The 12,454-nt window shown below is 38.6% G+C and overlaps 2 protein-coding genes across 2 annotated transcripts in view; one reads left to right on the forward strand and one right to left on the reverse strand.

The window, feature by feature from the left end:
- The window catches only part of fmn2a (formin 2a), a 41,207-nt gene extending 40,936 nt beyond the window's left edge, over positions 1-271 (forward strand). The window contains 1 exon segment of the mRNA XM_044135715.1: positions 137-271. Within this exon segment, the coding sequence (XP_043991650.1) occupies positions 137-163 (27 nt within the window). The 3' untranslated portion in view covers positions 164-271.
- Positions 8-10,487, reverse strand: grem2a (gremlin 2, DAN family BMP antagonist a). Its single transcript, XM_044135714.1, has 2 exons — positions 10,028-10,487; positions 8-2,305 (listed from the first exon to the last, which is right to left on the reverse strand). The coding sequence occupies exon 2, from the start codon at positions 2,302-2,304 to the stop codon at positions 1,726-1,728; it is 579 nt and encodes a 192-aa protein (XP_043991649.1). The 5' UTR covers position 2,305; positions 10,028-10,487; the 3' UTR covers positions 8-1,725.
- Positions 10,488-12,454: the final 1,967 nt, after the last annotated feature.

Here is a 12,454-nt window from a genome sequence, read left to right on the forward strand (position 1 = left end):
CTCTCTCTTTTAACCTTTCTTCTCTTTCTGTCTTCTCTCTCGAGAAGACCACGCAGTTTAAAAATGCCTGTCTGCATATGAAATCTGAAGGTTATTGCGTGTAAATAACTCCCATCTATTTTTTTGTATTTCACAGAAAGCAAAGCTGGGTAAGAAGATATGAGGCAGAAAATGGATGACAGCCGCTGAGCTTTAGCATGAGCACAATCTACCGTGGAGGATGTTAAAAATTATTTATTTTAATTCTTTGGTCGGTTCTTGGATTTAAGTGGACTTAATACAAAAGATTAATCTGCAACCAAACAAAAATCTTAAGTCATATTAGCAAAAATATGTCTTTAGAACATAGTCTTTTTAGCATTATTTCCAAATTGCGTCTATTTTTTAATCTTTGGTATAATTGTGTTTCGACGTTTTTGTGCAAGTTTCCTATCATATATTTATTCTGAAAACATTTAATTTTTAGTTCTGGTGAAAGGCACATCTAAGATTTTTTTATATGGGAACATGGTGCCTTATTGAAGGGTATAGGTAGCAAATGAACAATGCAAAACAGGTCTTTTTTTTTTTTCCAAACCTCTCATGTATATAATACGCATGATAAAGAGAATATTCGATTTGACATGAGTTAAAGTGGTTTGGATTTAGTCAATTTCACACAAGTATCAAAAATGTCTGATGGCTTAAATGTTTTAGAAGCAGCACCTCCTCTATTACCATTTGTTACTTAAACCCACATATCCACATGGTGTGATCTGATGATTTCTATGTTTTTCCAGATGAACAGCATTTCTTTATTAATATACTTTATTTTAAACACAGTTCTATGTATGTAATTCATTTTTCTAGCTGTGTGACAGTGTGAATCCCTTTACATTAGACATGCAATTGAATTCTCATCAGATTTCTTTTTTTTACATGAACAATACCAATTCTATTTTTAAATAACAATGAACATAAAAAGTGATATTTATTGAATAAAATCAAATATATAAATTTGCATTGAAACCGCTGGTTATTTAACATTGTCCTCTTTTGATACACAAGTGCATGCACTCTAAAGGGAGTTGTTTTATATGAAATAGATTTAATATATTTTAAAGAAATATACTTACACACATACATATATCATACTGTATACATTTCATTGCACAACCATTACACAAGCTGCAGTATATTTTGCTCAACTTGCAGCCAAGTTCTTAGTCCGAACGAGTTGAAGCCACTGTCGTGGCACTTGAAGTTTCTCTAATTCATCTCAACGCAGCTTCAGTTCAATCAAGATGCCGAAAAGTAATGGTATGACAGCACACAAGGCAAAAAACTGGCAAGGTAAATGTCAGTTCATTTGCAATGAAACAGTTCATATCAAAGAAACAAGCTAGTTGCACTGCTCAGAAAATATAATTTTAAGATGCAATGGTCAGCATAATCACCCTGTGTTCATTAGACTTGTAAATAAAATTTGTTACACCTGGGAGAGAAAATACACCCACTGTTCCACCCAGACGGCTGTATACCAACTTTAACTTGAACAAAAAGGATTTCTAAAGTGATGAGACATCTTGACTGCAAATCTCTGATTAGTTCAATGCTGCCTTTATCACACAGGTTTCTTATGTTCAGTTTTTTGCTGGACAAGCCATTTTTACTATGACTTGACAATGTTCCTCACTCCTTATTTTGGCAAGTAATCTGACAACAAAAATCTATTAAGGTAGTCCTTCACAGTTTTCCATGACCGGTCACATCCACAGACATGCATCGACACTGTTTGACTCTCTGCACCTTGCGGTGTCTGAAGGGGGGCTGCAGATCTGGGCAGTCTAACTGCACTGTGAGCTGTGTGATGCGATGCGGCCTGCAAAAGGAACAGGACTGGAAGGGCTCCTGGGCTTTATTGTGGCCCTTTCTTCCAGACCCTGAAGCCTGACCTCGACTGTGTCCATGACTCGAGCTGGGACCCAGATGCCGTGGGATGTAGAAGGAGTTGCACTGGCCGTAGCAGAAGCGGTTGACCACAGTGCGGCTGCGGCAACCCTCTTCACTGATTGTCTGGCGAAGGGGTTGGGTCTTGCACCAGTCTCTTCGGAGGTAACGCCGCTCAGTCACAACTAGGGCCTCTCGGCTTGAGGACAGGACTTCTGGTTTCTGCTGCAAAAGTCTGTGGGGGTGATCTGCAGACAGGTTTCCTTTGGCCTTGTGTGGGGATGGTATTGAGCCTTGGGGCCGGAGCTTTTTGGCCTCTGCAATGACGCAGAAGAACCCAGCAAGGAGGATGGGGATGGTGATTCTCCACAGCATTCTGCAAAAAAAATAAAAAATGACAATGAAATGTAAGGTAAAAATATGCAATTTGCTGAAAACTTTTAAGGGATTTTATTGCGAATATCTCTTTAAGTATAATTCTAGATTAGTCGGCTCTAGATGTGGAATATAACAAGTCCAAGATTAGTGCTTTTGGTTCCTGAGTCACCCAGGTTAATGTGGCTTTGACTAACAACTCTGATCTAAATGAATGAAAGCACATCAGTTCAATGCAGTGAATGGCTCAGAGTAACCAGGATTCATAAAGGAATCTGGATATCACCTGTAGGCAAGAGGGAATAGGACCCAAATGGACTTCTACCAGCCTAAAACAACTCCAAATCTCAGAAATCTCATAGAATTTGTATATTTTATCAATTTTAAATTGTTATGTTTACATTAGGCAGTTTTTTTTTTTTTTACTCAGGAGATGAGTATTTAAACTGGAAATTATAGGACATGATGCATCATGAATTATCTTCCAGTGTGAAATTTAATCTTTCTTTTCAAAGGAACAATCACAAAATACTATTTTAAGTTTAAAGCTTTTTTACATGTTTGTACTTTTCTGTTAGTTCTTTTGGTACACGTTTCCCTTGAGATCATTGGTGGAGCCTCATCTTCAACGTTCACTTCCTGTGTAAGTAATTGGCCAATGAAAGAGATGACAGATACTGGTTCATGAAGCAAATATGGCGCATAAATAACTGATGCTTTAAGACTGGGGTCGTGTTATGATATTGTCCACAATGAGTGGGTTTATTTCCACACTAATCCCCTCAACATGATGTGTCCATGTACAAGACTGAACCCAGTGATCCCTGCTGCACTGAGCATTTGGGTATGAATGCATGCACATGTTTAAATGTGGCTCTTTTGTAAATCACGCCGAGTAATCCATATGACCATAAAAGTGCTATAAAGGTTTAGTCCATTTATCATTAACTTCTAAAGGACTAATCATTTTGGTTGTATAGTAAATGAAGTTAGTATTCATTTAATATAAGCTGGGGTTACAGTTTTTCAGCAGATTGAGGTAAAGCAGTCGCACACTTCCAAACATGTCTGCAAGTGTGGTAGGTCTATTAAAGGTGAACCACTTTTTTGCAGTCCAACCCTGCAGGCATCATTCAGAAAATGAATCCATCACCAGGGCCCCCATTTGTCAGCATCTCTGTGTCATTACTTCTATTTGCTTTCCTCTCGGCTCTGCAACTCTTACAAAAATAAACAAAACCCGACCATCAAAGCATACACTTAAACACCCATAACGAGAAGGGGAAGTTGATTTTATTGGTCCCGTTGCTGAGTAAAATAATTAGGTCTTTGCTTACTTTACTCATGAACTATGCCGCAGATATGTAAACAAGCATTAGAGAAGCCCATCTGCATGTTATTAGGGGAAGAGTTGAGGAATTGTACAGTTCCCCTTTGGGAGTCGACTTTTTTTTTACTCTGTGGTGATATACTGTGGAGAAACCTGAACTGAGAGTGACCCATGGTGTCCATAAATGCCATTGTATATGATACGAGGGGCCAGATCTGGAGAAATGATCTCTCTGCCATTCAGGATGGAGAATCCGCCTGAGTGCGCGCTGTCAGTATTTGTGCCAGCACATTTTTGACCATCACTCAAGCATCTTTTCAACAGATGTTGCTCTTGACAAGCATTGCATGACATCAAGTCAGAATTTCTGATGTGAAACCAAACTGCCTCAAGGACATTGGCGGCTGCTGCTACTCGCAGACTCTTCTTTGCTGTGCAAATTTGTGCGCTCGCCTTTCTTCCTTTCTTGGACCTGCACCTCAGTCTGACATGGAACAAATTACTTTATCACAATCCACTTTGTTTTTAAGGCTTTTCTGTTTATTTTTTTCCCGTGCTCTTTGAGTAATTGGAGCAGAGTTTCCATAAGCTAGACAGCAGCTGTTTGCTCGTCTTCTAGAGATGTTGCACACAGATGCATCTCTTTTTTTTCTTTTTTTCTTAGGATGCCACACCATCACACACAAGTCAAGAGGTTCAAATAATTGGAGAGGAAGACTCCCGTTGGCTACTTTCATCACCTACTGCATCCAGGAGTCTGACCTCCGTTTTTCCCGCAGTGATCTATCTTCCATGTAGAAGTCTCATTTAGCAAAAGCTCCATCAACTTCTTCACTGATGACAGCCATTTTAAATGCAGGAACCCCTTGCCTGGGGATCAGCATCTGCATTCACTCAGTTTTCTCTCTTCCTGTACTTTCAGAGATGCCCTGTAACTTGGAGATTATCCAAAGTCTATTTCAGTAAAGACTGAAGACTGACGGGATTGTCAACGAGTGTATCTCAAAGAATTGAAATATTACATAAAAGTACAATACTTCCTACCAGTCATCTGACAATGTGAAAGTCATTTTAAAGTGTGTCATTACACATAGCGTAAAACAGTTCACTGCTTTAATTTGTTCAATTTTAGTTATAATTACGGCTTTCAGGTAGAGAAGTTCCTGTCTCAGAGAGTTGGATCACATTAGACCAATCAAAAATGTTATGTTTTAAGGACAAATGTCAGACTTCTATGATGTAAATTTCTATGCAGCAGTAAAAACGTGGTTGGGCCTCCTCTTGCATAAATTACTTCATCAATGCACTATGGCAAGGAGGCGATCATGATCATGATGGTCACCTTCAGGTCATCCGCCTTGTTGGGTCTGGTGTGTCTTATCTTCCTCTTTACAACAGCCCATAGATTTTCTAAGTGATTGAGGTCAGTGGAGTTTGCTGGCCAATCAAGAACTGGAACACAATGGTCATTGAACCAGCTTTTGGTACCCTTGGCAGTCTGGGCAATTGGCATGTTCTGACTGAAAATAAAATCAGCATTTTTCATGCGACTTGTCTGACTGTAGAAACTTCACAGCATGGCATCTCTGCCTTTCCACCTCCAGTTTCTGAGATCTTGACTTCAAAATTAAATGTGGAATTTACTTTCATTTGAAAAAAAGATTCTGGACCATTTGGAAACAATGTTGCTTTTCTACTAAGCCCAGGAAAGATGCAATCCCGCATTGTCTGGTTTAGGAATAGCTTTCTGTTGCAGAGAATGCAACAGCTGTTGCCCATGACAATCCTCTCAAGGCTATGCTTGTGGCTGGTGAACCTTTTCCTACCACACTTCTCCCTTCCACTCAATTTTCTGCTACGGGGTTACATCCAGAACTTTGTGAACAACTTGCTTCATCAGTAATGACCTTCTATGGCTTCGCCTTCTTGTGAACGGCGTTTATGGCTGTCTTCTGGACATCTGTCAAATCAGCAGTATTCCCCATATTTGTGTAGCCTACGGATCCAGCATGAGAAATGGCTGAAAAAGTGAAAAGCAATCAACTGATTATGGTTTCACATAATAAGTCTCAAATTATGATCATGTTTACAGCATTCTAATTTTCTGAAACACAGAATTTTGGTTTTTCATTATCTGTAAGAGAAAAGGCTTAGAATATCTGTCTGTGTGAGGATTCTATATAATATGTGAGTTTCACTTTTTGTGACTGATGGATGACTGTCAAGAAATACTGGACTTTTATGCAATGTTCCAATGTTTTGAGATGTACCTCTGTATAAGGAACACGACTGATGAACCGTACAGCTGGCAGCTCAAGCTCCTTTCTACCCCAAACTCATCCTGAACTCAACTGTCCCTGGCAAACTTTCCTCATCAGTTTCTGTGGGAAAACAAATTGAGTTTTTTTGGGTTGGGATTCAGAGACTTTGGGGGAGCCCTGAGGTGGAGGAGGGGTGCTTAGTGGTTTGGGGGGGTAGAGCGCAGAGGGATGAGATGATGAGGCAGGCTGGAGATAAACAATCCTCTGGGACATAAAACCAACATCTCTTGGGCTCTGTGGACATTCAAAAGACCCACATTTAAATAATCGGTCTGCCTTTTCGTTTCACCTTGACACTAATCATGGCGCGGTCATCGAGACAGAAGGAGACTGTGGTTTCCAGTGTTAATCTTCAGACAAAACTGAGCTGGACCTTTTCCGTATGCTAAATACTAATATTGTGCACAAACACAGCTTTATGTTTTACCAGAACCACAAATTCTTTGGATTTGCTTCATTGAACTGTGGAAGACCCTGGTTCCAAAATTCAAGCCTCTAATGAAATTACAAATACCAGAGAGGCTGTTGAGCCCCACACAAACCTTCTTTGAAAACATCCATTATCGTGAGTGGGAACGCGCTGTGTTTTATTTTTTAGAATGGCATGATAATGCCATAGTGGAGGTTTATGTCTGGAAAACAATGGGTTCTCTTTTCTAATCATCTACTGCAGTTTCCAGCTTGGCTCTTGGATGTATGACTATTCTAAATATTGGAATACTGCATCACAGAATGAAGAGAAGCTTTTCAAAGTCTTTCAAATTTGTACACACAGATGTAGTTCCTTTAAACCATGTGTAACGTCTTCCCAGCATTTCTTCAAAGGCAGGTTAAAACAAACAAAACATGATGCCTCAATTACTGGTGCGTCAGAAAGTCTCACACAGAGACTGGTAAGTGCAGTTAATTACAGTAGAACTGCATTTAATTCACCGTGCAGCACAAACCTCAATCACTCACGACTAGCCACACATGCACATGCATGAAGGTCCACACACACCAGTGCCTAAACCACATGCTTGCTGTCTCACACAGACTAAAACAGATACACAGGATGTACAATATAGATGGGGGGAGGGGTGCAGGGGAACGGTATAGAGAGGTAAATGAAATGTTTTCACCCTGAACCAATTACACAAAAAGGAACCATGTCATTATCTGTGTTTGCAGATTGTATTTTCCCAAACTACACTTGGCTGCTGGCTCCTTGACAGTTAGTGGTTGGAGGCTCTTTAGGGGGGCTTTGCTATGTAAATGTGTCTAATTCCAACATTGCCAGAAGGCCGCTTTAGGCACTCAGGGATGCCATTTGTCATCACAATCCATCTTAATAATGACTCTCAACCCTGATCTAATGCTTACGAAATTAAGTACTGTCAAGTATAAAAGCTGGCAGCTCTCTCTCAGCAATATTAAATATTTTGCTGGTGAGTGAAGGCAATTGGAGATAACATGATAATACAGGTAATCCCATATTTGAAGACGTTTGCTTTTAAATGGCAGTTTGTTGTTTAAGAGTCAGTAAAAAACGAATTGATTGAATTAAATGGAGGTTAATCGCAATTGTCCTTTGGTTTTCAAAGTTGATAATGAATTTTAAAAAGCACTTTTCTGAAATTGAGTCATGCCCACTAAAAGAGGAAGCCACTAATATTTCTGGATGGCATTTATAGCTGCACTGTCTAATACATCTCTCACTGTAACAGTAGAATGGATTATTTTTGTGATTAAAAAAAATAAATAAATAAATTTCACTGAGAAAAGGTATAAATCAGTTTGTGATTTACCCGCACAAGTAAATCATAATCTGATTATGTGGAGAAAAGTCAGACTTGCATTAACATTGTGCTGCTCTATTACATGAATCCTTCTGATAACAGTAGCTTAATGAAGATCTTGACACCCAAAAACATTCACAGTACTAATAGTGGTCAAACTAAATATATTTTGTTTATTGATTTTTTTTTTTCCATAAGCATTCACTTCCCATATTGGTGAATTACAAGTAGATTGATCTGGCCATAGAGCACTTTTAAATTCCACAGTAAGTTGTGGGTTGATTAGGCTTATAAAATCCTACACTCAGATAAATCTTATTCTAACTTTTCCCCCCTCTCTGGATAACTCATGTCACAAATGTTTCATTTCTGAGTTAAAATTGGTCCTGTACGCTTTGCCTTCACAACTTTTGTCTTGAGTGGACATCGTTACACTGGTTGCTAAAAAGTAATGTTATCACTGGCGATTATTTGCTCAGTTCTCAGCTGCTTTAAGTGCCATTTTTTAAATTCCATATTGTTTTTATCTGCTATTTAGACAGAAATAAATATAACTGCGCATTATGTACTAGAAAGCCGAATCTTCTGACTTCGCAGTAGGGAAAGCAATGACAATACTCAGTGAAGTCAAATTTTCTCCTTTTTGCAAAAGTCAGAACTCGCAGACCTGCTGAGAGTTCAGTGTCCAATATCGCTCCAATGCATAAACAATGTAATGAAAGTTTCCGTTACTAACTACTCGATGAGAGCACCCAGTGCCTCTCAGTGTGATGACGATAAAGACTAATCTGTTCTATTCTAAAACTCAGTTCTCTGTTTTGCAAGAATGACACACTCAGATTGGGTGCGATCGTCCAAAGTTGGAGCTCCGACTTCTGAGACAGAACAAAAGCGGAAAACAAAAACAAACTTTTAAGAGTCCTTAAGAACACGCCACATATAAAATATGTCATGCCATCAGCATTACTATCCATAAATTGTGTTCTCTCTTTTTGTTAAATCTCCAAAATTTTAAATTAATTTCTCATGCTTGCCCTTAAGGCATGACTTAGCATGGAGTAGTGAGCCGACAAGCCTCTGCATGCCAGTGTTTATACTAACTCCTCAAAACCATATTTGCTTCACGTTGTAAATGTTACCACAAGTAGATTACTTTAGATTTACTCTATAATCTATAATCTAAATCATTTGCCTTAGCTTTTCTTTTGAAGGAGCCTCTTGACATTCAAAACACACGTTTTATATCTTCTCCAGGTATCTGTGGCAAACGTCCATTTAAAACTGACTCGGGGAGGTAGGGTGGGGGGGCTTTCTGTCACTAAAGGAACAGCAGTGTGTCTGTACGCTAAATCCTCTTTCACATCAGAGCAAGTTGTACAAGGTGGTGCAGTCACCGGAGCTGTAAGCAGGATCAGAAAGCAAACTCCCCACCATTCACCACACGCATACCGTAGGAACACACGCATTCACCCACAAATATGTTCACACACTCGCTTTGATACGTGTTAGCACACATACGATTCAACATGGACCCAGACAAACTGTAAATATACACCTGTTCGAACGAGCAACGAGATAAAGGCCAGGCGTGGGGGGCTAAAAAGCAAAACACAAGTGTGCCATGTTCATCATTACGTCTCTTACTCTTCTTTTCTGCTCACTGGAAAATACTTTTAATCTCTTTAAGAGACATAGTACAACTTGCTGCCATCACTCTCTAATTCTCTTACTCATAACACTAATTATCTGCAACCTCCAGCCACTAATTACAGTAATTCAGTTAACACTTTTATCCAACGGACACCTTAGAGGTGTACTTTTTTTTTCTTTTCTTTACCCTGAGTGGCCCTGGTGGGAGTCAAACCTGAAATATGGAATAACTTCAGAATGTGTGCTGTTCCAATTACATGGTTCTGTGCTTAGTCACCAAGAGGCTCAGTGAGTCACTCGGTCTCACATTCACATGGGAATTGTCAAAGCAGAGCTCAGAGAAGAAAGTTGTTTTTTTTCTCCCCAATTAAACTGTAAGGTATGATGTATCTGTATCCTCTTATGCTCTGTAAAATAGCTAATAATTAAAACGTTACCACCTCATGTGAATGTTAAATCGGAGTGACATAATCAATCAAAACCTTAGAAGTCGGAAATGTTTACCACCACCCACAATGCAAATGATTTTTGGGAGGGCAGGGAGAATTTCAGCTTGCTCGTTTGTATACATCCTTCTCTAACCCCTGACCTTAACATTTACAGATGTGTTCTCCACATTCAAGCATGACATGTGATCCATTTACCTCTCACCACAGTGTGCAGCAGGATGACGACGTGAAGATACATTCAAGAGAGTTCATCCACCTTCAGTGGTCCTTGTGTCCGCTTCCAGCTTTTGGTTTCCATGGCAATATAATCTCTAGTATCCTCCAGTTTGTCCTTGCTCCTCTTTCCTTCACAATAAATACAGTAAAAAAGTGCTAAGCCTGCTCAGTTTCCCATTGTCCTGAGTGTGCAGCACCTTATCTGCCTGTCTTCAGTAAGTCTAAGGTTTTCTCCTGTTTTTTTTGTTTTAGGTTGACAAGAAAAGCAGCAGTTCAGTCACAGTAAGCCCACTTCTTAGTGCTGTGGAGACTGTCTGCACTCAGTCTTTGGGAGGGTTTGAGTCACTTTAAAGCCTGCCTTAGTTTGAATCCCTTGCACCCCACCTCCTTTCTTAAAACTGGGAGGGTTATTTCCTATTGGCCTTGTTCATTGTGGGAATCGAACCAAAATTCATTGCTTTTTGAATATCTGTCTCAGTAAATATACCTCAGTCTGTCTTTTCTCCGGTCCAGTCAGTTTTCAGAGGAAAAGGCTGATTGTTTGCTAAACCACTTCAGGCTGACTAATTAATCCATCATGCACTTGAATGAGAGATCAAGCTTGTCAATGCAGAATAGAGACCTAGGCTAAGAATAACAGTCTTTCCCAAAGAGAAATGGCAACAGATTAGGCTATGTGGAAGGGTTTATTTCCTGTGAGCTTTTATAAGTTTTACTGTGTTACAACTTAAAACTTCAGTGTAATGTATTAGCATTTTATGAGAAGAACACCTTAAAAATCAGCGAAAAATTGTGTTTTAGAAAAGAAAAGGATGCATGGTATTCACATTTAAAAAATATAAAAAATGTGCAAATTGCATATTCTTTATTCTGATAACCTAAAATAAAAATGAGTGGGAAAAAATTGAATTCAAAGGTCACCTTTAAAAAAAAATAAATGAATAACCATCTGTTTGTAAATTATCTTAACTATGAATACATCTGTGTTATTGAGACTTTGGAGGTTTGTTATAGATCCTTAGCATCATAAGGACCGAGAAACACAATAACTAGGGCCGATATGAAGTTCTGAAGAAGTTTGAGGAAGAGTTAGGTTACAAAATAATTTATCCAATCTTTATACTTATCATGGCACAATGTTCAACCAAAATGTATGGCAAATAATCAATCCATTGTCAACTTAACCGCTGGACTAGAAGAGGGTTTGTCAGTTGTTTCTCACAAACATCATGTGCTTTCCACAAGTCTGGCCTTTTGTAGAGCAGAGGCAAAAATAACAATTAGAAGTCCTTTTCAGATTAGATGAGTCAAAATTATGCAATTTAGCCTAAATGCAATGTGACACATATGAATGAGGGGGAAAAAGAATATATGTGTGTGTGCGTGTGTGTGTCTGGTGTCTATATATCTAAGTAAGTTCCAAAGACAGCCATTACATCTTTGCCACCAAAGACAATAAAAGCAGGGACACTGGAAAAACAAAGGTCTTCTGCAAACCTTCCATTGGCAGCAAAACCACATCACATTAAGTCTCATAACCTCCAGTCCATAAATCACTGGATGCACATCTACAAATCTATGAAGAGCGTGCTTTGAGAAACGCCACAGTTCACATTCCTTGATGCAGTCAAGACAAAGATGTTTGTCTGTTTTGTGGTTCTTGCTAAACTGACTGCCGGGCACAGACAGTGGAAACACAGACGGTCACTTCTGGCATCAAAGGGCTGAAACATCAACAGACCTTCCAAAACATCAGAGGGCCAACGTATGAACAATAACCCTTTTCAGCAGGCCGGAGGATGATGGCACTTTTGCATGACAAATTCACATCTATCTGTATATTTACTGATCTGTGAAGATGGTCATAATCTTCCAAGTCATGGAGAAATAACTTATCGCCCTCTTGTGTTTGACTGTAAAAGTGCACAGCATAAACAAAGCTCCTGGCATCTATTTTTGCATTGCGTGTTACAGAGGACAGAAGGCGCATTGATCCCCGGAAAATAAATGCAAACTCCATGGATAAACGTACAAGACCACACTGTAACAGATAGAGGATCAACTTTATTAATACAAGTAAGTAAAAGTGTCTTTAAATATGGTATAAAAATAAATGCAGGAGAGAATAACAAAGAATGATGTTCTACATAAGACAGGAGACAGTGTCTTTGTAAATCTGGATGAGACCTTGCTAAATATTGTAGTGCAACCAAATTATGAAAAGCAAACTAAATGCACAATAAATAATCAGAATCATAATATATATGTATATATATATATATATATATATATATATATATATATATATATATATATATATATATATATATATATATATATATATATATATATATATATATATATATATATATATATATATATATATATATATATATATATATATAT

Source organism: Gambusia affinis, linkage group LG13 (genome assembly GCF_019740435.1).
Source record: "Gambusia affinis linkage group LG13, SWU_Gaff_1.0, whole genome shotgun sequence".
NCBI lineage: Eukaryota > Metazoa > Chordata > Actinopteri > Cyprinodontiformes > Poeciliidae > Gambusia > Gambusia affinis.

What these genes read in the sequence shown, in the direction of transcription:
- grem2a (XM_044135714.1), bottom strand. Translation starts at nt 2,304, where the DNA reads ATGCTGTGGAGAATCACCATCCCCATCCTCCTTGCTGGGTTCTTCTGC.